Here is a 26,248-nt window from a genome sequence, read left to right on the forward strand (position 1 = left end):
TAACTTTGTCAAGATCATCTTCCTAAGTCTCTACAGTCTCTACACTCTCTATTGTCAGCAGCATTGTGAGCTTTGGCTCAAAGAACCAGTGGAGGATTTTGGGGAGGATGATTTTTTTTTCCTCAGGAGTCCCTGAACTTAACTGTTTTCCCCCCCCAAAAAACTTGGTATTTCCCTTGCCAGCTTCTCCCACTATACTATATATATCAAACCTGAAGCGATTTTGGCTGAAGCCATCTTTGAGTCTTCATGGTTGCCACAAAGCGAAGGGGAAGAAAGGGAGGAAAGAATTTTAGATAGTTTGGCTTGGCCATCAAAACAAAAAGTTTTCTTGTGGGAACCAAGCTCATTCCAACAGGTGGCTGAGAAAAGGAGAAGTGGAGTAACCAGTCAACCTGCTAGCACCACTATTGGACAATGTGACCAATGACCTGGGGGAAAGGGGAACTTTTACTTTTTAATTAGGTGAAAACCGCTGGAACTTTCAGAGTCAGTTTTCACCACTTGGGCCAATATGATGTATCCAGTAAATGGTTCTTTGAGGAATATACCTGCTTCGGAGTTCTGCTTTCAATGGGTGCATTACTTGGAACGCCAACATTATATAATTTATTTCCAATATTTCATTGTGTTGGGAAGAATAAAAACAAGCATTTAATGACAAATTTCTGCTTTTCCAAAAGCTGGGCTTCCTAGTTGCATTAGAAATGCCTCTTGATTTGAAAGAGAAAAACATCTCCCAAATGAGGAATTCTTTAAAACACATACCATAATCGGTTTTGTTTTTGCTATATTAGAGAGCTCTTCCATTCACACCCAGAACTCTTGCTGTAGTCATTCTATGACTATACTGTGGTTGTTAACAGCTAATATTGTTTAAAAAATAAAGTGCAGTACTCAGCACAGCTTTTGCACCATGTGCCTTAGCCTAAACTCATACGTTTGCTCATGTGCTACTTGCTGACATGTGGTTTTAATGAAGCAAGTGTTTTAACTGAAAATAAATCTCTACTTTCGGTGGACTTCTGTCTTCATTTTTAGGCAGATGTGGTTTAAATGTCAAAAGGAAAAGCAATCTAAATTCCAACACAGGAAGGTTATGATTATACATGTGCTCAGGAGCAAATTCCACTAAAATGCATTGGGATCTATTCTTCCATAGGATGTAAAATGGATTGCACCAAAGTTTTAGTGCTGATAGAATTATAAACTGTTCTTCTATATCACCAAAGGAAGCCAGCTCTCCTCTTTACAGTATATCTAATATTTAGAGTGTATAAAAATCTGGATGTAACTCCAGGCTCTCTTCTATGACTTCTGAAATTGCTAAAACAATACATCTAGCAGAATAGAAATACTGGTGTTCTAAAACTAGGATTAGCGAAACATTGACAATGTTTGGACAATTTAGGCAAATCGTTTTGAAATGCAAGTGTTTATTGACAAAAGAAAAAGAAAACAATTTTTAACTGAAAATATTCCCAATGTTGCATTGGATTCAGTTAGATTCCAGGTTATGAATATGATTCATCATATAAATATAAATGAAGTAAAACACAATGAAGTAACCAAGTTTTCTTGGTTAAGTTAAACCAGCTGATCAAATAAATTTGTCTAAACCATATGCCATGGTGGCACAGTGGTTAGAATGAAGTATTCATTCTAACTCTATTCAGGCTAACTCTGCCAACTGCTAGCAGTTCAATCCTGACCAGCTCAAGGTTGACTCAATTTTCCATCCTTCCGAGGTTGGCAAAATGAGGACCCAGATTGTTGGGGGTAACATGCTGACTTTGTAACCTCATTATGACCTCATAATACTGTACATTCTTAAGATTGCCAATTTAACAATCAAGAAACTGTTAGCTTTTTAAATGTTTCCACTAAAATAGAAAAATATTCAGATGGGTAGTTGATAGCAAGCTATTCACTAAGATCATGTTATGGTATGCTATATTAACCAAGTGTTCACCTTTTTTCTTACCTTATGGTTTCAGGTACAGGAAGTCCTCGATTGAAAACCATTCATTTAGGGACCATTTGAATTTACAATGGCACTGAAAAAAGTGACTTGTGACCATTTTTCAGCTTCCCCATGGTCACACAATCAAAATTTGGGCCCTTGGCAACTGGCATGTATTTCTGACAGTTGCATTGTCCTAAAGTCATGGAATCACCATTTGTAACCTTCTCAACCAGCTTCTGATAAGCAAAGTCAAAGGGGAAAGCCAGATTCACTTCACAGTCTTGTGATTCGGATAACAATTGCAATGATTTGCTTAACAATTGTTGCAAAAAGGGTCATAAAACTCACTTAACAACTGCCTTGCTTAGCAATGGAAATTTGGCATTCAGTTGTAGTCGTAAGTCAAGGCCTACCTGTGTTAGTTTTCAATCTTCAAGTAATGGCAATTTAATTTCTTTATCTGAGCTTGGCTAACAGTCATCAGTCGAGGTTAATATGTTTAGGAAAATAAGCCAGCTTCAAAGTCACAGTATCTGATGCTTATTTCTCAAAAATTTAGTTCTTCCTACTTTTCACTTTCTTTTTAATAATATACTCAGCTGACAATAAACGAATCTCATCAATTCTACATTGTAAGAATAAAATAAATCCAGCTGCATTGATTTGTTGCTCATAATTTAGCAGTAGAATCTTAGGCAACAGAAGGGATGTAGGGATATGAAATTATAGTTGACTTCTGAGCAGATATATGGGTGAGACTACCAAGATTTATTCAGAGGCATGGAAGACTCCCATGTTGTCCTGTTCTTGCACAAACAGGCCAGGAAATCATGCTGTAGCTTAGCTTTATAGGCCATTTTGATGTTAGATATTTAACCCAGAGAATGTAAAATTAGAAATATGTCTTTTAAACATCCTCATTTAATCACAGGAAAATAACCATATGCTGTATGACTAAATTAATTTCAGTAAAAATGTTGCATTGTAAAGAAATTCCATAGCATAATCATGTACAAAATTATTCCCTGTTTGTTCAGCTATTTGTTTGATTAATGTATAATCATATAGTATATGACATTAATTTAACAAATCAAAACAACATTTATCATTCAAGGAAGGCTATTTAGAAAATAGTCTGTATGAAATGTTTGAAGCAAATTGTATCCTAAGGCAAGACACAGATGCTTAACTACTCTTGAACCAAACACACAGAATTTATTTAAATCACAAACCTTTGAACAGATGGTACTAATCTGAAACATACAATCAGTTCACACAATTTGAAGAGTTCTGGGTTTCCTACCTTTCCTTCACCTCCATGGCTCTTTCCCTTTCTCTCTCTTACATCTTCAGAATAATATTACTTAGACTCCCACACCTCTATCTTCTGGCTGTTATCTATAAGTAGTAAGACTCTTATTATAGTTCCTCTTCACATCAAAAACCAGGAAGCTGTTAAACTGGTGTTACTTTTTTTTCTTAGAGATAATTACTAGATGTTAGGTTTCCTTATTTTACAGAGTCTACTACTATAGTCTACTAAATGAATTTAAAAATGAAATCCCAACGATCAAATTCAATGGCTTGAGGGGTTAAGATAAGCCACATTAAAAAAAAAAAAAACTTGTAAAATTTACACACTTTTCTGCTTATGTAAGCACTCGACAGCTCCAGCCACTTCTGCCAATTAAATTGCTTTCTTGCAGCCCAAACCACAATCTGTCAGCTGTTTCTACAATCTGCCATCAGAAGAGAAAACTATGCCAGCAAAAGAGCAAAAAGGGAGGAGAAAAAGAGAGGGAGGGAGATGTCATAGGAAGAACCAAGTCATATTACAACCCAAACCAACCAGATAAGGAAGATTTTCACAAGGTTTATACCAAATTAGGCAAAAGGGAAGCTTCTCCTTAGTCCTAAACATAGCTCTGTTTTGCTCTGTTGAGATGTAATAAGAACATGGGAGATCAGATCACTTTGGGGCACTGCCATAATCAAAGCCCCCAAAGCACATTTAGAAGCAAGGAAGTACATGTAGTCCTCAACTTACGACCAAAATTGAGCCCAAAATTTCCATTGCTAAGTGAGACATTTGTTAAATGAATTTTGCCCCATTTTATGGCCTTGCTTGCTACATTTGCTAAGTGAATTATGGCAGTTGTTAAATTTACGGTTAAGTGAATCTGGGTTTATCCATTGACTTTGCTTGTCAGAAGGTAGCAAAAGGTGACCCCATGGCCCCATAACACTGCAACGGTCATAAATGTGAGTCAGCCGCCAAGCATCTGAATGTAAATCATATGACCATGGGGATGCTGCCACAGTCATAAGTGTGAAAAATGGTCATAAGTCACTTTTTTCAGTCTCGTAAGTTGGGACAGTGCATGGTTATTATATTTTTCTATTTAGATAAGGAAATATCTCTGAAATAATCACTCAATGGGTAAATTGACATTTAATTTCAGAAGAACCATTTCCAAATCCTAAAGGAATTAAAAAGGGAGAAACAAGTAGAAATAATTCACTCCAAAAAAGTTGGAAATAATTCAGAATTACTATATTAAACCTTCAGGTGGGAAGAAGGATACTTTATGTAAGATACCACAAAGACAAAGAGATCACCAAGTGTAGCTAACAAACAAACTCAAAGTTGTCATTAAAAAAAAAGCCCAGATAAGAACATATAGGAACTCTACCAAAGGAAATGAAAGCAAGTGATAAAAAAATAAAAAGCACTTTCAGGAGCACTTTCAGTAAGATCAATTTAGACAAGTAATAAAGCATTTTTTAAATATATCTGGAATAGGAAACAGACCACAGAAGCCACTGGGCTGTTAGATGATGAGGCCATTAAATGTCTCTTAAAAGAAGAAGATAGTAGAAAAGCAGAATAAATTATTTTATTCTGTCTTCACTGTTAAAGATATAAGACAGAGATCTGTGCCTGAGCTGGCTATTTCAGAAGGAACATCTGATGAACTGAGACAAATAAGGGTAACAAGAGTTAAAAGCAAAATGAGAAACTAAAGCTAAATGAATCCCTGGATTAAGATGGTATCTACTCAAGAAGTCTTAAATAATTCTTAAACATAAGTTAGAAATTTATTTCTCTGAAAATATGCATCTTCTGGGTGGTGCCATTTAAAAAAAAGGCTATGAGTAAAAAACAAAACTATAGGCCAGATAATTTAATATCTGTTCTAGAGGAAATGGTCAAAAGTATTATTAAAGGAGAAATAATCAGATTCCTAAAATGTTCCAAAGTCTAATGTCTTCTGCAATACCTATACATGTTAGCATAGCACTGTGTCAAAGCCAGACTTGAAAACTGAACGTTTTCTCAATATAATTTAGGACTCTGCTCATTGTGCAGAAAGGCTAAACTGGATTCTTTTGCTATTTCCATTCATTGGAGAGGAGAAGGAGCTACAGGCTATATTAATGTTGCTGCCTTGACCACTCAGCAGAAAAAGAAATCTGTTTTATCTCCATTAGACACGTCTGTTATAAATATTGCTCACAATCGAGACAAGACCCAGTAAGCCGGCAGTGATTGCAGATGTGCGATTTGAAGATGCTTGAGGTGTAAGCTGAAGAGATGCCATTCGGGGACTAAAACCTTTCATCTCAATTCATTATTAACAGCTGGGGGATTCAGTCAGCAGATGGGGGCAGGGATTCCTTGTGATTTCCTATGAACGAGAATATCTCACACACATCCAAACTCTCCAGAATCCTCATAGTGGCAGGCTTAGCATCAGGTGTTGGCATAGACAAATCGCTACTGGTGCCTCCAACACTGAGTCACTCCAATCACCATCATTAAAGGGAAGCAACCTCACCACAATAGCACATACCACTGGCAGGCAGCTTTGACAGCTGAACTGAACCAGCACACTCATCACCAGTCGTGATTAATTGCCAAACTGAATTCAATGGGCCTGAACATGAGAAGACTGAACACAAATTCCATCCAGAATCCCAGAGAAAGCAAATCTGATATTTGGGGGTGGGGAGGAAGGCGCTCAGAAGAAATTCCAGGAACTAATCTGTCCCTCATCAGAGGAAAATTTGTGGAGTGGGTGATTTGTGTTGTGTTTAGTTAATGCTGTTTTTTGAGGCGGCTGAAAGATCCCTTCTACATTTCTTTTTAATGTTTATAAAGCCTGTCACATTTATAGCAGCACCAGGCTGTTTGAAGAATATTTTATTCTTAGAACATTTGAGAACTTCATGATGGGTAGTTTTCTTTATTATTGGAGGAGCAGTGTTTGCCTGTGCCATTATTGTTACTTTTGATTATATGTCTTTATATTACTTGGAAGCTTCCCTATTTGCCCACATCTTTTTCTTTGAAAAAGTCCAATGAGGTGAATTTCTTCATGGTGTCTTCCCCTTGGAACTGAATCGAAGAGTAGGAAGCTGAGGAGACTACAAAGCATTGGTCTCTACAATGATAGAAACATCCCGTGTTCTTTTTGTTCCTTATGAAATACAAGAATTCGTAACTTTTGTAACCACGTAACTGTTTAAATTCAAATTTCAAAATTTCAAAAGGAAATTATTTATATCAAATTGACTTATAGCTGACAAGGAAAAAAATGAAGGAGAAATGTTTGGCATAACCCCATCTTCATTTTCTCCTATCAAATTTAGCACTTTCGCTCATTTCACAACCAGTGCATCAGGGAGCACAGCATTTATCTACTACAAAAAGATTTATTTCACTTTTATCCAGGGTTGGGATGCTACCGGTTTGGCCCAGTTCTATAGAACCTGTAGCTGCGAAGAGCAGCTGACACCGAACCGGTTTGGTGTTTGGCCCACCCGCCAGCCTGGGCTCTAGGCTGTCCTTTATTGCCTGCTTTTCCCTCCTCAGCTGCTTTGCGCAGCACAGTTGAGGTTGAAAAAGCAGGAAACAAGAGGATTTTCAAGGTGGCACAGCTGATGAGTTCTTGCAAATGCTGCACACACAATTGTCCCCAGTTCGGAGAACCAGCAAATTGCTCGACTGGCTGGCCCCACCCCTCCCCGCCCACTCACTCCTTACCAGGCATGCAAGCCATCCAACGTGCCTGGTTTGGTAAGTTGCTATTTTATCTTTTTTTTCCCCTGACCATCAGCTGTTCTGCTCTGCCAGGAGATTTAGATTAGCTAGAAAGCAGGAAATCCTTGGGTTTCTTGCTTTCTTGCTAATCTAAAAGCAGAGCCAAACTTTCTTTAGGACTGAAGCTTTTCAGTGCAGACTCAGGTAGCCAATTGCAGACAGATAGATCTCTAAATTAATCTGTGATTCTGAGAGCAACTCAATCTGCCTGCCTGCTTTGCCTGCTTTTGGGTAAACGTTGCTCTTTTTTTATAAAAAAAGCAATATTTACATAAATATTTATAATATTTACATACAAGCCATGCCCACCCAGTCACATGACCACCACACCACACCCACAAATTAGGCCACACCCACAGAACCAGTTGTTAAAAAATTTGAATCCCACCCCTGCTTTTATCATATAATAAGAAAGACCTTCAATTGGTGAAATGTGCTGCAATGTGTGAGGTTCTGAAACCAGCACAACTCGGCTGGAAAATGCATGTTTGAGTGGTCTCCAATAAGTTTCAAATAACAGAGCCTTCAAAAACTTCAAAAGGTTATTAGAGTTACCAAAATCTGGAAAAATAATAGGAAAGGAATTATTAATAACACCAGACAGTTGAAGGAAAAAAGAGCATTGGAACAATATCTGAAGGAAGAACAGAAAGAAAGCTTATTAAATACCAGACAGACCAAACTGGCATATAAGGAGGACCAAATGAAGAACAGAAAAAGAGAATTAGAATTAGAAGAACTTTATCGTCATTGTACAGGTACAACGAAACTGTGGATGCACCCCAGCAACTGTTCGCAATACAATAAAACCAAAGCACTTAAAAATGAAGATAAGAAAGATAGAGTACCCACATCTCCATTTGCAATTTGAGAGTACAATATCTACAAATTTTAGTACAAAATATACATCCAACATTGACTGTAACACTTAGCTGAGTATAATACACAAGAGGTGGATTGTACTGTAATATGTTATTATACATCTGAGTGGGGTATTGAGATTTCACATCTTTTTCCATCTTAATAAGGTAGTGACTTCATGTTTATTTGTGATTTGGATGGCCCAGGGAAAGAAACTATTTGTTAGTCTAGTGGTGTGGGATTTTATTGACCTAAAATGCCGTCCAGACAACAGCAGGTCAAAAAGATAATTGGCAGCAGGACCTGGCTAAGTCTTCCAGGGAGGGCAGAGGGCAACCAATGATCTTTTGAGGTGTTTTTAACACCCTCTGTACAGTTTACCTATCCTCAGCCGTGGAGCCTGCATACTACACATCCAGACAATATGTCAGAGTGCTCTCCACAGAGGCTTTATAGAAAGCCAGCAACAGCTTCTTATCCAGATTGTTCTTCCTGAGAACCCATTGGAAGTGCAGCCGCTGCTGAGCCTTCTTCACTATGGCCTTGGTGTTAGGGGACCAGGAGATATCAGCTGAAATATGGATGCCAAGGAATCTGATCATAGGGACAGTTTCCACTCGTTCTCTGTTGATGATGAGTGGGGCGTGGTCCTGTCCATGTCTCCTGAAGTCCATAATCAGTTCTTTGGTTTTATGGACATTCAGTGACAGATTTTTCTGTGAACACCAGATAGACAGGTTCTCTACTTCTGCCCAATATGCTGTCTCATCCTCTCCGGAGATGAGACCAATCATGGTCATGTCATCCGCAAACTTTATGATGGTGTTTGTTGCGTGGCTTGGTGAGCAGTCAAAGGTGTACAAGGCACATAGCAGGGGGCTCAAGACACAACCCTGGGGGGAACCAGTACTGAGTGTAATAGTGGAAGAAAAGTGGGGGCCAAGTCTAACAGACTGTGGTCTGTTTGTCAAAAAGTTCTTAATCCAGGAGCACGTGGGGGTGGGGACCTGCAGATTATACAGTTTGGTTACTAGTATATCTGGGATGATAGTGTTAAACACAGAGCTGTAGTCCACAAAGAGCATCCTCACATAGCTCTGTTCTCCAGATGACTCCGCACTCTAGGAAGTGTGATGGCCATAGCATCCTCTGTAGATTGGTTTGCTCTATAAGCAAACTGATGTTGATCAAAGGAAGGCAGGAGGCAGTCTCTGATGTGCTGTGAAACTAGTCACTCAAAAACCTTCATAATGGAGCTTGTTAACACTATGGACCTATAGTCATTGAGAGTGTTTATATTTGTTTTTTGGGGGAATGGGGATGAAGGTTGCAGCCTTCAGGCATTGTGGGATGATGGCATGTGTTAAAGATAGATTGAACAGCTCTGTAAGTATTTCTGCCAACTGCTCAGCACACACTTTAATTACTGCACCAGGAATGCCATCAGGCCCAGCAGCTTTCCTGGGATTTACTGCTCTCAGTATTTTTCTCGCCTCATGCACCTGAAGAGAAAGAGGTGCAGCATCGTAGTCCTCATGAGGTAGTGTATCCAGGTTCTTGGTGGTCTCAAAGCATGCGAAAAAGCTGTTTAGCTCCTCTGCCAGAGTGCTATTGCTCTCGCTGTTTGTTGGGCCCTGGCCTTTATAGTTGGTCAGGGCCATCTCCCTCCACATCTGCCATGGGTCACTGTCAGTAAAGTGGCCCTCAACCTTCCTCCTATACATCTCCTTAGCATGTTTGATGCCTCTTCTCAGCTCAGCTCTGGCAGTGCTTTACTGTGAGGTGTCACCTGCTCTGAAAGCCAGGTCACAGGCCCTGATCAGAGTCTGGACTTCGCTGGTCATCCAGGGTTTTCTGTTTGGGAAGGTCCGTTTGCGTTTGTCCAGAGTGGCATTTTCTACACAGGTCTTCATGTAGAAAAGTACAGTCTCTGTGCATAACTCAAAGTCCTGTTGTTTGAAGATGCTCCAATCTGTGCGGGCAAAACAGTCCTGAAGCTGGGAGAGGGCATTTTCAGGCAAGCATCTAATAGCTTGGCTGCTAGGTTTGGTTCTATTCCTAAAGGCGGGGGGGTGTAGGTTGGTAGCAAAAGCAAGGTGAAATGGTCTGATTGTCCTAAGTGGGAAAGAGGTTTTGTTCTATAAGCATGCTTAATATTTGAATACACATGATCAAGTGTGCTTTTTCCCCTGGTTGGGCACATGTTGGTAAAGTTTGGGGAGCACAGTTTTTAGGCATGCTGTGTTGAAATCCCCAGCAATGATGTGAACACCCTCAGGATGAGCTCTCTGTTGCGTGGTAATTATGTCTTGAAGGTGACTGAGCACCATGCTAACATTAGCATCTGGAGGTAAATATACAGCAGTGATGGTAACTACTGTTAGCTCCCGTGGCAGATAAAACTGTCTACACTGAACAGTCATGGCCTCTAAATCTGGTGAGCAATGACTGTTTGTTATTTTGCTGTTTGTGCACCAGTCTTTACGTACATAAATAATTAGGTCCCTCCCCTTCTCTTACCAGAGGTTATATATTGCGATCTTGACGGTGCGAGGTCCGGTCCACTAGCTCCACTGTAGCATCAGGGATTTACGGGTGCAGCCAGGATTCTGTGACGATTAGCAGACAGCACTCATGAATTGTGTGATTGTGGGAGATCTGCAGCTGTAGTTCATCCACTTTGTTTATGAGGGATCTTGCGTTTGCGAGGAACATAGATGGTAATGGGGGTTTCTGTGGTCTCTTCCTCAATTGAGTTAGCAGGCCCGCTCTGCATCCCCACTTCTGTTTTCTCTCCCTATGCCATCTTCTATGCTTGCTTAATCCGACAACAATCCATGCAGCTCCCATGGGATATCTTGCTAGCTCCAATGGGATATTGTGGGATTCTGTGTAAGCATAGTGACTTCAGTTTTAAGTTGCTGTCCTAAACTTATCAGATCTTCTCGACAGTACATTAGTCCATTGCAGGATGGAGTAAAATGCAGGAACAAAAAGAAGTAAAAACAAAAAAAGAACAGTCGTTGGGAGCATTGAGCCGCTGCAACCATGCGCAATGCCACCTTGTGGCCTGGATTACATGGTTAGCACAAATATACATAACAACAGAAGAAGAGTTAAGCAGATAACAACAAGATTTAACAAAGGCTAAGAGAAAAGCTGAAGAAAGAGACAGAGGTGGTAATTTTGGCTTCACAAGACCAAGCCTTAAGAATAAATACATACAAACCCAGAATTGAGGATTGGGGAAAGAAAGTGTCAAAAAACGAGGCAGTGATGACGATGGAAAATTACAAAGAAGCTTCAAATAGCATGAGAATCAATGGATTGGAGAGAGTATTAGTGCTTTTAGGGCAAGATTTGAGGATGAAAGTCCTCAAAGTCCAGTGCAGAAAACAAGCTAGGAAGCTCCCATATACAGGTTGACCAAACCAATTCATTTGCAGTGTTATTCAAAGAACTTTTCCGATATAAGATGATTGCTGAATTCAGTTAATAAGCCATACAACTATCAGGAAAATACTAGACTACTAAACTACTAAAGGTGCTTTTTCAAAAGGCAACTGGACTTTGTTTTTCCTTGAAGACATTTTGCTTCTGATCCAAAAAGCTTCTTCAAATCTGAATTTCTGATGTTTTTGATGAATTCTGAAGAAGCTTCTTAGATGAGAAGCGAAATGTCTTTAAGGAAAAACGAAGTTCAGTTCCCTTTTTAAAAAGTACCATTATGATAACCATGACCTGGATGACTGAGAATCTCCATAGACATTTAGCAGGAAAGAAAGAGAGATAAATCTTAACCTGACCACTATTAATATGATTTAAAGGAAAGAAGAAAGGACAATTTTAAAGGCAAAGTTCTCCTTTGACATTTTCAGTTACTGATGCAGTAGGTTCATGGAGCACATTACATACTGTAATACATGTGTGACTCCAGAACACTTCCATCATGTAGTCAGAACTGTGCTAGGCTTAACACATCCATCAAACTCCAGAAAGGGCTGAAAAATTTGACCCAACACTAGAAGTTCAGAGTGAAAGAAAGGGAAAGAAGCAAGGAAAAGAAAGTGTTTTATACTATGGTCCCTGAACACACATTGGACATGCAATGCAACTAAATTATTTGTGTTGCTTTCAGCATTGCTTTATATGAGGCAATCCTAAAAGTTCTTTATGGTCAAAAGTCAACTTTTTCTAACTCATTGTTATCCAAAGGTGTTGGATCTCAACTCTTATAATCTCACAAAAATACACTGTAGCTAAAAATGCGGGCACCGGGCTGGGCAAAGTTTCTTTGTGGTTGTTAAAAGATCTTCTTTGTATTATCACAGAAAATAACAGGAGTTTGGATTACAAAGCTCAGTGAGGATTTTTATCACTGCTGAGCATAGACAAAGGTAGAGCCAATTATACAATCAAAGAAAGCATTATAGAATGTTTTCTTTAAGCCAGAACAAGGATGAGACAGAATGTCTCTTTAAAGAATTCTTGGTGCTTTAGAGGACTTTTGAAGCTAAGAGAGATGAGGAATGCACAGTGCACAAAACTGTCTCTCGAAGATGTCTCTGTGTGGTCTTTTTCTCTCTCTTTCTCTCACTTTCTTTCTGAATAAAGTGTAAGTAAAGGTAAACCTCTATGATCGCTGGTATTTATGTATAAAGAAGGATGGTATTGTGCTGAAAATCAAACCTTGCAGTTAAGCTGGGAAGCTTCTCAACTTTTTCCTTGGGCAAACAATACAAAACCCTGAGTAGTTCAGCTCCTATTAATGCCAAAGTATCCATCAGATTAACACCAGAAACAAAGCATAATCACGAATATCTGGATACAAAGACAGATACTCAACAAAATAATGTACATAGGAATTGATACTTGTACTATGATTTCAAATGTAAAACATATTTTTCCAATATGTAAATAAGTTATTTAGAACTATTTCAGTTCGGGTTGCTTCTACTCTGGCCTTTCTCATTATTCTTGGTTTATACACATTTTATGGAGAGTTAAGTAGATATTACAGTGCTATCCAAACATAAACAGGCCAGTAGATTTTTTTTTATGTTCTATTCCTCCAGTCCCTATTTTGTGTTACAGGTAGTCCTTTCTTAGCAATGATAATTGGGATCAGAATTTCCAAGTGATGCGGTTGTGAAGTGTGACATCCTGTAAATGCATTGCTTAGCAATACCGATCCAGGCAGTCCCTGTTGCTATCGTTAAGTGAGGATTGGAGGTTGTTAAGCAAGCACCTCTTCACAACATCCTGCAGCTCCCCACAAGCAAAGTCAGTGGAAAAAGTTAGCAGAAAGTTGCAAACTCCAGGAGGCTTAAAAGCAGGTTGGCAGGCAGGAAGTCACAGCTGATGTGTGAGGGAGGGTATCAAAACAATTCTGAGGCTGGGGGTGGCTGCTACCAGAGAGAGGGTGTGCATGGTCAGCCGGTGAGGTGCACCATGAAAGCTGCTGGGCCAGGAGTGGCTGCTATTGAGTGGGGGGAGACTTATCAGAAAGACTTGTGACCTTCTCTGCTGGCTTCCCCATTGACTTTGCCTGTGGGAAGCTGACAGGGAAAGTCATAGATGTCGATTGTGTGATTGTGCTACAACCATTGTAAGTGCAAGCTGATTGCGAAGCATCAGATCTCAGTCATGAGACAGTAGGGATGATGCAACAGCTGGAACGTTGAACAGTCACTGAATAAGTGCTCAACAAATGAAGACTACCTATATTTAAATGGGAGGCTGAATAAAACATAACTGCAGAACCAGCTGATCCAAACTGAAGCTTTTTTAGGTCTTTGTGTTAACATTAACAGTTCCCTGGGTTCAAGTCCCACCTGTATTAATGCTCCTTCTTGATTATGTCCAGAATCAGCTTTTGATTTCATGGATGAAGGAATATTTTAATTTGTTGTTTTCATCTTGCATTTATATTTTTAAGAACAACACATAATGTAATTAAGAGGCACTTTACCAGGGGTGGGATTCTACCAGTTTGCACCTATTTGCTAGAACCCGTTGTTAGAAGAAATTACTGGCCTAATCCTGTAAGGAAAGCAGGAAGGAAACATTCTGGTGTCGCTTACAGAAACTGCCTCTCCGTTAACCCTTATTACATTCTTGGCAGGACTAGACTTCCTGTCTCAGGACTGTCTCTGGAGTCCCCCCCCACACTCCTTTGCTGGTACTTTGCTTGTGTGGAGTTACAAAAATTACAATGGCATTGAAAAAAATGACTTATGACCATTTTTCACACTTACGACTGCTGCAGCATCCCCACAGTCATGAGAGGCCAGGCGAGGAGATGCGTGCCTTGATGTGAGTGATATTGAGTTGGTCATGCCCAGCCAATAACATGACCACCAAACCATTCCCACAACTAAGCCACGCCCACAGAACCGGTTGTTAAAAAATTTGAATCCCACCCCTGCCCTTTACCATTTCTTTCACTACTTGCTACAAACAGTAGACAATAAATTAAGATGGGCCTGCAAATACAGCACTCTTAAATAATGCTGAATTAATGCTTCCTTAATTTGATTCATATTTATACATAAACATTACCGAAAAAAAACCTTCATTGGGGAATGAAGAATTCATTGCTGATTTCTGCTTTGAGCTATATTGGTTATAGATGACATATGTTTAATACTTTGCATCCCATATTTTAGCTATGTAAAAAGGATGTAATAATTATCTAGGGAACAAACATTAATATGTTCACAGCTCCTTTGTGTAGATAGTTTTGCCACATTTGCGAGATGTGATTTTGCAAGCGATTCATGATGAGAAGCCTGGGACATCACGGTTAGGTCTATGACAATTCACCACAGCCAACTCGGCATGGCCAACTTGCCCCAGCCAATTCACCGCGACAAATTTGTTGTGGCCAACATGCTGCAGGACAATTCACCACAGCCAACTCACCACAGGACAACTCACTGCAGGACAAGAGTTACACTAATATTAAAGAAATAATGGAATAGAATCATTAAAGAAAGGATGCAAAAGGAGGGACAGAATGAAATGTGGATGGCAAAAATTAAAACAATTGTTTTATTTATTTTAAATAATTAAGTAGAATTATTGAATCATTCCACAGTGAGTTGCCCCACGGTGAGTTGGCCATGGCGAGTTGTCCCATTCCATTAGGGTTATAGTGTGGTACATAATTTACAAACCCAAACTGATACAATTGATTTCCTGCCCGTTCCTCGTGTTTCATCTTGTACTGATTTTTTTAAAAAACAAGCTGACATTCTGAGATTAAAACAATTAAAAAAATTGTCACCTTGTGTCTACAGAATAACTGGCAATTTCCTTACCTTTGCAGTTTCCCCTGTAGGCAATGTCTAGCTGAGGATCTTTGCATTTTGCCCGTAGAAATTCACATCGAGACAAGAAAGTCCTGCCATCGGATGCACACAAGGACTTCTGAGGGGAACCTGTGCATTCCAGACTACATTCTTTGTCTCTGTCTTGTTCCACTCTTAAAAACTTTATGAGGTAGAAGGATGCGAGAGAGAAAGAACAAAAAAATAATGATGTGAGAGACTGAAATAACATTTAAAAGAGCTTGCATGTTATTGATTGGTTGGCACAAATTATCTATTCATAGTCTTGGCTAAACGACAGACTATATAAATTGTGTGCAAAACGTTCCAGGTTCAATGCCCATCATCCCAGATTAAATTGGAAGAGATGCCACACTGAAATAATAATTTTTAAAAAGAAACAATTTTGATTTGACTTCTTGTGTTTTGACAGTGTTCACTGAAGATTGGTGCACAAGCAAGTTCTTATTTATTGCTTTCAGATAGGAACTTGAATACCTTGGTTGAAAGCAAAATTCACTCCAAAGGCAAGCTGACTTTTTTAAAATCACAGGATTCTCAGAAAAACATATTTAGCTCCTATAGCTCTGAGGGAATTCATTTTTTTTAAAATGATGGCTGATATTTGTTTGGAGCAGTCGAAACTATTGTAAAAGGCAGAGGAGCAGCTGAAAGAGGAGCACCAACACTGCAAGTCCAGAAGAAATTACTGTTTTCCAACATTAATAGGAAGAAAACTATCTATTTTCTTCCACTTGCTTAATGAGCAACAGCTTATGAGAAAAATCTATTCTCTCTGTGTGTGTGTGTGTGTGTGTGTGTCTATGTGTCTGTGTGTCTGTGTGTTGGAGCTGAGTTATTTGCCTCAGACACAATTTATATTTGTACTATGTTTTGGCTCTTCCCCTGATATTTTTATTTTGGGTATCAATACAAATTGATATAATAAATTAATTAAATAAAATATTTTTTTTCCAAGTACCTCTTTCATCAAATTGAAACAACAATTGGTAGAAGCAGCAATGTAGGAGAATGCCCCTGCATAGCAAATAGTAATAAATAGTAATAATAGCAACAAGAATTGCTATTTGCTATTTGAAAACTCCATATGGTATAATTTTGAAAGACAGAAAAGAAATAACAATGGTCCTCCATGACTCTTCAAAAGTATAATCATTTTATTTTCATTTCCCATACAGGCTGGCAACACATAAAAGAAGTAAATTCACCTAAATTTTTCAGCAAGTGTCTCTATCCTTCAACTGCTCTAAAATACCAATAAAGAATGCAAGGCATGTAGTTACTAGGAGATCATAGCTGCAAGGCACAAGAGAGAGATTCTTAGAAAAAGTTCTGAGCCAGAGAATGCCAACAAGCCCACACATACAAATCTTTTTAATACTGCTTCTGTTTTTATCAAGCACAAATGGCTAAAAGCATTAGAACCTTAATGCTTTAATGTTTCTCTCAATGTCATTCTATCAAGTCATTCACAAATCTTGTTTTACCCACTGATTCCATGTGTGGAATTCTAGGCATATTGTTTGTCGGTCTTTCTGCCAGAGGTCAGGAACTGTAATGCAGGAATGGGGAGCACCAATTTGCATGGCTTCTTAGTGAAGGAACTAAGGAACTTTTCTCATGAGCCAAGGTGGCGCAGTGGTTAGAGTGCAGTACTGCAGGCTATTTCTGCTGGCTGCTGGCTGCCTGCAATTTGGCAGTTCAAATCTCACCAGGCTCAAAGTTGACTCAGCCTTCCATCCTTCCGAGGTGGGTAAAATGAGGACCCGAATTGTAGGGGGCAATATGCTGACTCTATAAACCGCTTAGAGAGGGCTGTAAAGCACTGTGAAGTCTAAGTGCTATTGCTATGGTGCCACTCTTTCCTCTTTGCTGGTACTGTGAGATGTTCTATCCATCTGGCTTGCCCATTTTACACCTTTCTCCTCCTATCTCAGGAAAGTTACTGAAATTTGCAACTTCACTCCACTTGTGCAATTTACCCCCTCTATTTTTGGATTAACAATTGATGAAATATGCTAAGGTCTTAGATTTCTAAGCTCACAGGTATTTCTTCAACATGGGCATGCCTGTACATTATCTGTGTCGAATCACAATCATTTCCAGTTTGAGGAGAATGAATATTATCATATCATTTCTATTTATGTGACAGATGATTGAGAGTACAGAGGTGTATGATAAAGGATAAACAAGTTAGATCCATAGTGTGAAAAACTTACTGAATTACCACCTAGGAAATCTGGTGATTATTTTTTTAAAACGTATTTTACAAAATACTTTCATTCACAGTTGATTTTGTTTTATTATGTGCATTTTTAGTTTTACCTTCAAGAACAATAATAATGATGTTAATAACTTCACTGTTCAGAACTTTTATACTCTTTGAAATTATGAATTCCTATCTGTACAAAAATGCCTCAGAGACCTGGGCATCAAAACAATTGACTTAATCATTGTCATCCACTACAAATAATTGAGGGGATTTTTGTGTGTGTTAAATATGAGATTTCCAAAATGAGCATAGGGATGAGCCATAGCTAATATTTATATGCATTTATGTGTGCGTGTACCAGCATGCGTAAGATAAACCCACCTCATTTTTATGTAACAGCTGCAGTCTTTGCATTTCCTCACATTTCATTCTAAAGAAAATATAAAAGTCTTAAAGGGAGACTTGATAATTATAACTTTCTGGAAATTGTGCAATGAAGTCACACATTTCATTATAAATCCAATATTCAGACCTGGAGCGCATGTTTAATAGTACAATGGACTAGTCACTAACAAACAATAGGAACATTCTTTGCCCATTGCCCCTGTGTTTGCCAGCAATTTTTTCTTCCTTTGTCTTCTCATAGAAATATATTCTTGATCTGTGAGGCTATGTTCCCTTTGGTACAATTTTTACATATGTATAGTTTATTTTCATCTCTAGAAATGAATTTTGAGAAATAAAATATCTTCCATATGCACTTTTCTACATTCTTGACCGAAGACTGATAACCGATTAAGATAAATATGTTATTATATGGCCAACTGAAATTAGCATTAAATGTGCTGCATAACCAATTTTAACTTTTATTAGTATTTACTGGATCCTGAATACAGGTCTTTGTGTTCGAGAGCAGTTATAAGTTGCAAGGTGTAGGCAGACTTATCAAGAAGTCTTAGTGACTTCAGCAAGTCAGGCTTCAATAGTCAAGCTTACAACACTCTGCAAAGTTCCTCTATGGCAGCTATGCTGCCTAGGGAATTCTGGGAGTTGAAGTCCACAAGTCTTAAAGTTGCCAACATTGGAGACTCCTGCTCTATGGGCTTCCTAACATCAGTCTTGCCATTCTTAGTGAAAAGAACACAAAAGAGAATGTAATCAGCAATGGCTTCCTATTGCATGCAACACACAGGTGAAACTATAGCAGGGGTGGGATTCTACCAGTTTGCACCTATTTGCTAGAACCGGTTGTTAACATTCTAAGCAGTTCAGAGAACCGGTTGTTAGAAGAAATTACCGGCCTGATCCTGTAAGGAAGGCAGGAAGGAAACATTCTGGTGTTGCTTACAGAAATTGCCTCTCCGTTAACCCTTATTACATTCTTGGCAGGACAAGAATTCCTGTCTCTGGAACATCTCTGGAGTTTTTTTCCGCTCCTTTGTTGGAACTTTGCTTGTGTGGAGTGACCATTCAAAATTACAATGGCACTGAAAAAAGTGACTTATGACCATTTTTCACACTTACGACTGTTGCAGCATCCCCACAGTCATGAGAGGCCAGACAAGGAGATGCGTGTCTCGATTTGAGTGATATCGAGTTGGTCATGCCTAGCCAATAAGATGACCACCAAGCCATGTCCACCCAGTCACATGACCACCAAACAATGCCTACAACTAAGCCACGCCCACAGAACCAGTTGTTAAAAAATTTGAATCCCACTCCTCAACTATAGCCCAAGTCAGAAGAAGAACCAAGGAAAGAGAGCAAGAAAATTAGAAGCAGCCCTCTACAAGCATGTCTTTCAATTTTATACCTCTTTTATAATGAAAGCAGAATTTGATTTCTCAGGCATGTACAGTTCTTTAAGTATTCTGATAAAATGGCCAAGGGCTGTAGTACATGGTCAGAAAGTCAAAATGGCAGCCACCACAGGGTTCTTTTTTAATCTGTATTGCATGCAATGCCCATCAACCGCAGGCCGCACCATCATGGGCACTATGTGGACAATTTTAACAAGGAAACTTCTTAACCTACGCGTATGAAAACAACTGTGTTCAAATAGTATGCTAAATCAAAATGAAACACACTGTATAATGACATTTTTCTTCTCAGCAGAAGCCTCTTGGGAAAGATGGAAGGAAAGAGAAGAAGAGAATGACTAGCAGCAAGGTGGATGGACTCTATTACGGTGGAGATGAGAGCACCATTGGAAGACCTGAAGGGCCAGGTTAGAAACAGATCATCATGGAGAAAATCTATATAGGTGATCAGCAACAACTTAATCACACATTATCTATCCAATCCTATAGACAGTCCTGCAAAGAGTTTCCTGCTAGCTGGTGGTATAAAAATGATTGGAAGGGCTATTTCTAGACCAACTGCTGCTGAGCATCAAGAGGAAAGATGGGGGTGGGGAGAATGAGCAACTTGAATACCAGAAACAGCTATTCAATCCAAAGAAGGCTTTGCATCTCTGCCCTTCTCCACTTGTGGGCATTCATTTGGAGTTGTTCTGTTCTAGGCCTCCCCATAAAGCACTACGTCAATTCTGAATCCCGGCAAAAACCTCTTTTATTACATTAATGTGAATTTATTTCATTCAGTCAACCAACGGCATGGTAAACAATCTTGCAATGGTATACTACTTAGCTCAGACCTTTATCAATCTTGGAACACTGCCCAGTAAAATTCCACACTCAGTGCTGACAGGGAAGGGCTGGGTTATACACAGAAATCTTCTTGAGGCTGGACTGACCAACCAACCAAACGAGCGAGTTGTTTCCTGCAAAAGCCCCATCCCTTTTTGATTCTCTTTTAATCCTGATGGGAAGGGCCATTCATCATCCACCTGCGGCCTTACTCCCACGTTGACCTTGAGTTCTTAATTGTGCCTTCTTTTTGGCAGCTCTGCGCACGCACAGGCTGGGAACCAGTTCTAGAAGCTCCCCCACCTCAAGCTCAGTGTTACTCTGGAGAGAGTCTGTGGACCTTCTTCCCATCTACAACCTCCCCATATGCTTATGAGGGAAGGGGAGGAAGTCCATAGAGCAGGGGTGTCAAACCCAACATGCTTAGATCTGACCTGCAGGGCAACCCTGGAAACAGCGAAGAACTGATCCAGGGTGCCAGTGAAAATGGAGCTCGGGAAGGCTGCACACGGCCCTCCCAGGCTCCATTTTCAGCTGCAATGGTCTCCTGCAGCCCTCTGCCAGCAAAAATGGAGCCCAGGAGGGCCATATGTGACCCTCTTGAGCTCCATTTTCACTGGCAGATGGCTGCAGGAGACTGTCATGGCCAAAACTGGATGTGGAGCTGGCTAGGCCCACCATGGCCACATGCCCCCAGCCCCCTGAGGGGGCACACAACCCTGATGAGGCCTCAATGAAATCAAGTTTGACATCCCTGCCATAGAGGGAGGGCCCATTCTCATAGGCTCTCTAGGACTTTGTTCCTTGGAAGAGAAAGGGGGCAATTAATATCTTTGAAACTGGTTCAGATGCTTCAATTGATTTGGAAGTAGATAATTCTCAAGCAGCTTCTGGACTATTTGGGGTTAAAACAAATCCCCTCTGTGCTAGTTTTCAAGGCTAATTTTCTCCTAAGTGTGTTATGGTAATACAACACTTAAGGCACTTAAGGAAAAAAAAAACCCACCTCTCTCAGTCATGATGTTAAAACACAAGGTCATTCACCAACACTAAATGCAGAGAGATTCATGACCGACAGAAGGAAATAGTTTGTCACCCAGTACAACTGTGGGATTCTCAGCCAGTAGTTATGCTAATGAAAAGCAATTTAAATATTTTTGAAAGGGGGCTGGATAGGTTCATTGACAATGAGGCTGTCAAAAGCTACTAATACTGGTGTCTGTTGACTCTCTCCTGATTCAGAAGGAGAATGTCTTAAATAATAGTTTCTGAGAAGTGATGAGAACTTATAACTGACCTCTAATCCTGATTTGCTGAGCATTTCAAATATATCCAGTTGCCACTGTGTGACAAAAACACTGAACAAAACGGGCCTATGACCTGATCTAGCATGGTTCTTATGCTTTCCATATGATCTTAAGACAGCTAAAGCAACCATCAGTTCAAAACCGAATAACATCCCAAAGTAAAACACATCAATCAAACTCATATTCAATTGTTTCCTGCCTTCCATCTCACCAATTTCATATATTTTCAAATACAGCTGAAAAGCAACCATGCTGATCTTCAAAGATGAAAAAAAAAGAAAAATTAATAAATTCCAAGTCACCGGGAAGATTGGAAGTGATATTGTGTATGCCTTCAAAAATATGTGATCTATTATTTTTGATTCACAGGATTCTTTGCAGGAAGGGAGTCTTCAGGTGTATAGCTGCACGTTTAAATGTTTACATGCAACCTGGAATCCTGATGGCACAGCATTCAAGATAGCTTGGGGGCATTACTGTAAAATGCTTTCCCAGCAGGGATCCATGATATGAATGTGAATGCCACAGAGGTAAGGGAATAACTGTTGGCACACTTCAAAATGAGCTAGGATAGCAATTAATTGTGGGGCTAGTTGTTGCATGCATTGATAAATGTACCTGATCAGGATTATTACTTCTGCTCAGTTAAAATGGAATTGAGGAAGAAATGTCACCAGAACCAGAACTCTTGGCTACATATCCACATTAGCTGAGATCTGGTTTGCCTTATCAGGGGTGACAACATCAATTGATCTAAATGCTAGGGAAATAAGTATAACAAACAAGCTTCATTACCTTCTGAAATTGAAATGATTTCAGTGTGTCTGTAAAAAAAAAAAGTACTTTTTATCTATATAGTAAAATAAATGCAAAGCAATCATAGCAGAGGACCAAAAATAAGGCCAGGTGTCTCACAATTAATTAAGTACACAATGCTCCAATTGCTGAGTAATAATTTAAAAATATTTCCTTAAGGTATCCTGTTTCTTAATTGTCAATTTGTAGAAATCTCTGCCATCTGCTAATAGCAATAGCACTTAGACTTGTACGCCACTTTAAAGTGCTTTACAGCCTTCTCTAAGTGGTTTACAGAGTCAGCATATTGCCCCAATAATCTGGGTCCTTATTTTACCCACCTCGGAAGGATAGAAGACTGAGTCAACCTTGAACCAGGTGGGATTTGAACTGCCAAACTGTAGGTAGCTGGCTGCAGAAGTAGCTTGCAGTACTGCACTCTAACCACTGCGCCTCTCTGCTTTCGTAGAAATCACATCTAAAAGCACTAATGACATATGTAAGGCACATTGACTGTAGTAAAAAATGAAAAGCACATGTTTGTGTCTGCAAGCTTGATTGTAGTCCTCCACCCCTAAAAATCTTTCCCCTGGCTAATGAATGACTACTCAATACCATCCAGGACTTCTACCCATACTAACTAGGTGCTCCTCTACTACCAAAACAACAACAATCTCCTACAAGAGAAACTGTGTAAGGATTTTATTTCAATGAGCTCAAACACATGGCAGCAACCCAGAACAGCAGAAAAAGGAAATGGAGTGTCTATACAACGCTGTCCAACAAAATATATACCCACGCAACTTTATCAAAAAGTCTCTGATCATTCAACCCAATACAGCACAATCAACACAAACCCTAAAAAGAATTGCATTGCCATTCACCAAGAATATCTCAGAAACCACAAATAGTTCGGTTCAATGTGTGAAGGGTGAAGGATGTGTGTTTGTGTTTATTTTCATGATCATGGTCCTGGTCAATAATGTTAGGAATGATAGTCACCTAACAGTTGGGTTGGGAATCTATAAACCAGAATAGTAATTTAATATTGTATCTTTAAGAGAATCTGTAATTGTGATTGGCTGAGGTTCCTCCAATGGCCATAAGATGGAGCCAGAAACCTGGTTTGTTTCTCCTTGCATTTCCTGTTTTGCTGTGTTGCCTGATTGTCGTTCTGCTTGGATTGCTGTGAGTCTTGCAACTGTTAGCAAACTCCGTTTACTGAACTCTGTTTATGATACTTGACTTCATTTTTGGATTATCCGTGGACTGATACTAACTGCTTTAACCATGTATGATTTGGACTGTTTGTTGGACTTTGTTTACCCATTTACTGGAAGTAAAACCAACATTTTACTATTCAGTGTATCTGTGTGCTGGTTGTGTGTTATTCAACACCACTCTCACTATGTTTCCCTGAATGCACTCATTCTCCTCACATGGAATACCTCAACACTGTCCAACAAAATAGATACCCACGCAACTTTATCAAAAAGTCCCTGATCATTCAACCCAATACAGCACAACCAGCACAAACCCTAAAAAGAATTGCATTGCCATAAACCAAGAATATCTCAGAAACCACAAATAGTTCAGTTCAATTTGTGAAGGGTGAAGGATGTGGTTTGTGTTTATTTTCATGGTCATGGTCATGATGTGCACTGAAGATGGTGTTTGATTTCTTTGTACGAGGTGCAATGACAATAAAAAAGTAAACTAAACTAAGCTAAACAAATAGTCTACTACAACCACATGGAATCAGCGTAGCACACGAGCCAACTGAAGCCCTTCAAAACTTCTTAAGCAAATCAAAAGACCCAGCAATCGCAGGAGAAAAAACAGGAGTCATCTACAACACACGAGAACTGCAACAATCACTATGTAGGACAGACAGGCAGAAGTCTGGCAGAACGTATCCATGAACAGCAACTGGCAGTCAGAAGACATGATGAAAATTGTTTAATGGTCACAATATATGGACAGATTCAGGATGGGATTCTACCAGTTTGGACCAGTTTGGGCAAACCCCTTGCTCTGAAGATCAGCTGGCAGCAAACTGGTTTGCTTGCGATAAGCATGTGGGCCCGCACGCCCCTGCTCTTTCCCTTTTGTGAGAGCTCAGCTGATTCATGCGGCAGAGCAGTTTACCATGCCTCAGCTGTTTTAGTCTCCGGGACTGCAGAAGAAGGTAAGTATAAAACCTTTTTGAAATGTGGAGCGCACGCGCAGAGCGCACGATCACCAAACCGGTTGTTATACCGGTGGAATCCCACCCCTGGACAGATTTAACCATAGTTTCAATTGGGAAAAGTCTAGATCAGATCAAATCCAAAAATGCCAGGGAATTTCCAGAAGACTGGTGCTCTGACAAATCTGCCATTAATAGACACATAGACATTAACAACATCTATACACTATGCAAAAGAGATAATCAACCAGCCCAAAAGAGAAAAAGGCTCCAGCACCTCCCCACCGGTAATCAGCACTCAGATCAGCATAAATGAACTCCAAAGTCAACTTGAGACCAACAATCAAGTAAGCAAGACCCCAATCAAGAAACTGCCAAAGAGCCATTAGTAAACAGCCCAACCAAAGAATCCCTAAGACCACTCCCACCCACACAGATAGGCAAGACAGCAGAATATAAACTGACAGCAAACAGCACTCCTGATTAGCACTGATGATGTTATCTAGTTAGGGTAATGAAACATTTGCAAGAAAACAAACAAGCTCAGAGAGCATCATTTCAACCCTGAGCAACAAATATTCTCCTTTATTGGTACTACTCACTTCTGATACACAGGTGCTTTATCTAAAAGACAACTGGACTTTCTTGGTTTTTTTTTTTCCTTTGAAAAGGTTTCACTTCTCATCCAAGAAGTTTCTTTAGTTCTAACTAAGTGGTGAAGAATCACAAGTTAGAACTGAAGAAGCTTCTTGGATGAGAAGTGAAATTCTTTCAAAGAAAAAAACCAAGAAAGACCAGTTGCCTTTTGAAAAAAGAAACTTTGGAACAACTATGACCTGGATCAGGGGTGGTATTCTACCAATTTGGACCAGCTCTATAGAACCGGTTGTTACAATTCTGCACAGTTTGGAGAACTGGCAAATTGTGCCCCTGGCTGGCCCTGCCCCTCTCTGTCCACCCTCCTCCTTGCCCAGTCAGTCCTTATCGCGCATGTGCAACATCCCCCACCCAGTCACTTCTAAAGATATTTGTCTTTTCCCCCCTCCCTACGATCAGCTGTTCCGATAATCAGCTGTGCCAGGATTCCCCTCACTGTCTTACTGCTTCGCCCAGGAGGCTTCCCTGAGGTCCAGGAGGCAAAAAGGACACAGGGTGAGGGGCTCAGGGGGTGCTGTGCATCCCCCCTGTGCTCTATTTTTTTGCCTTCCTGGGCCCCAGGGAAGCCTTCTGGGAGCAAAAATGCCCCCAGGAGGCTTCCCAGAGGTCCAGGAAGCAAAAAAAATAATAATGGGGGAGAGTGATGCAAAAAAGGAGAAGAAGCCACACCCACCCAGTCACATGGTCATATACCCACCTAGCCACACCCACAGAACCGGTTGTTAACAAATTTGAATCCCACCCCTGACCTGGATGATTGAGAATCTCCATAAACATTCACTTCTGATTATTTTCTAGCCTTAGCAAAATAGTATATCATGTCTCAGTTCCAAACTGTAGCAAGATATGAGAACATTATTGTGATAGTTGGGAACAGACTAAGCAAAGGGTATAAAAGAAGATGCGTTCTCCATGGCTGGAAAAATGAAGAAGGCAATCTTCAGAAAGATAATGAAATTACATAAAAGCAAATCCTTCATGATACAAGTGGTACATCATATATAGGAAAGAGGTCAAAGTGAGGAGTTGGGTCATGGTTAATCACATTTCCTTAAATCAGAGAAGAGGATCTGTGGGTCCCAGAATATGCAATTATCTACTTAATTTCATGTAAATATGTTGTGGAAACTCAAGGGGGGGAAAGATAGGAAGACATCT

The 26,248-nt window shown here is 39.8% G+C and overlaps 1 protein-coding gene across 7 annotated transcripts in view; it reads right to left on the bottom strand.

Annotated features, from left to right (window-relative positions):
• The window catches only part of SMOC2 (SPARC related modular calcium binding 2), a 127,090-nt gene that overhangs the window by 78,500 nt on the left and 22,342 nt on the right, over positions 1-26,248 (bottom strand). For all 7 annotated transcript variants that reach the window (XM_087938036.1, XM_087938031.1, XM_087938025.1 and 4 more), the window contains exon 2: positions 15,254-15,425. In XM_087938036.1, coding sequence (XP_087794162.1) covers positions 15,254-15,425 — 172 coding nt within the window. The remainder of the gene's footprint in view (positions 1-15,253; positions 15,426-26,248) is intronic.

The sequence above is a fragment of the Pseudonaja textilis genome, chromosome 1, assembly GCF_049901715.1.
Source record: "Pseudonaja textilis isolate UNSWEBS1 chromosome 1, rPseTex1.2, whole genome shotgun sequence".
NCBI lineage: Eukaryota > Metazoa > Chordata > Lepidosauria > Squamata > Elapidae > Pseudonaja > Pseudonaja textilis.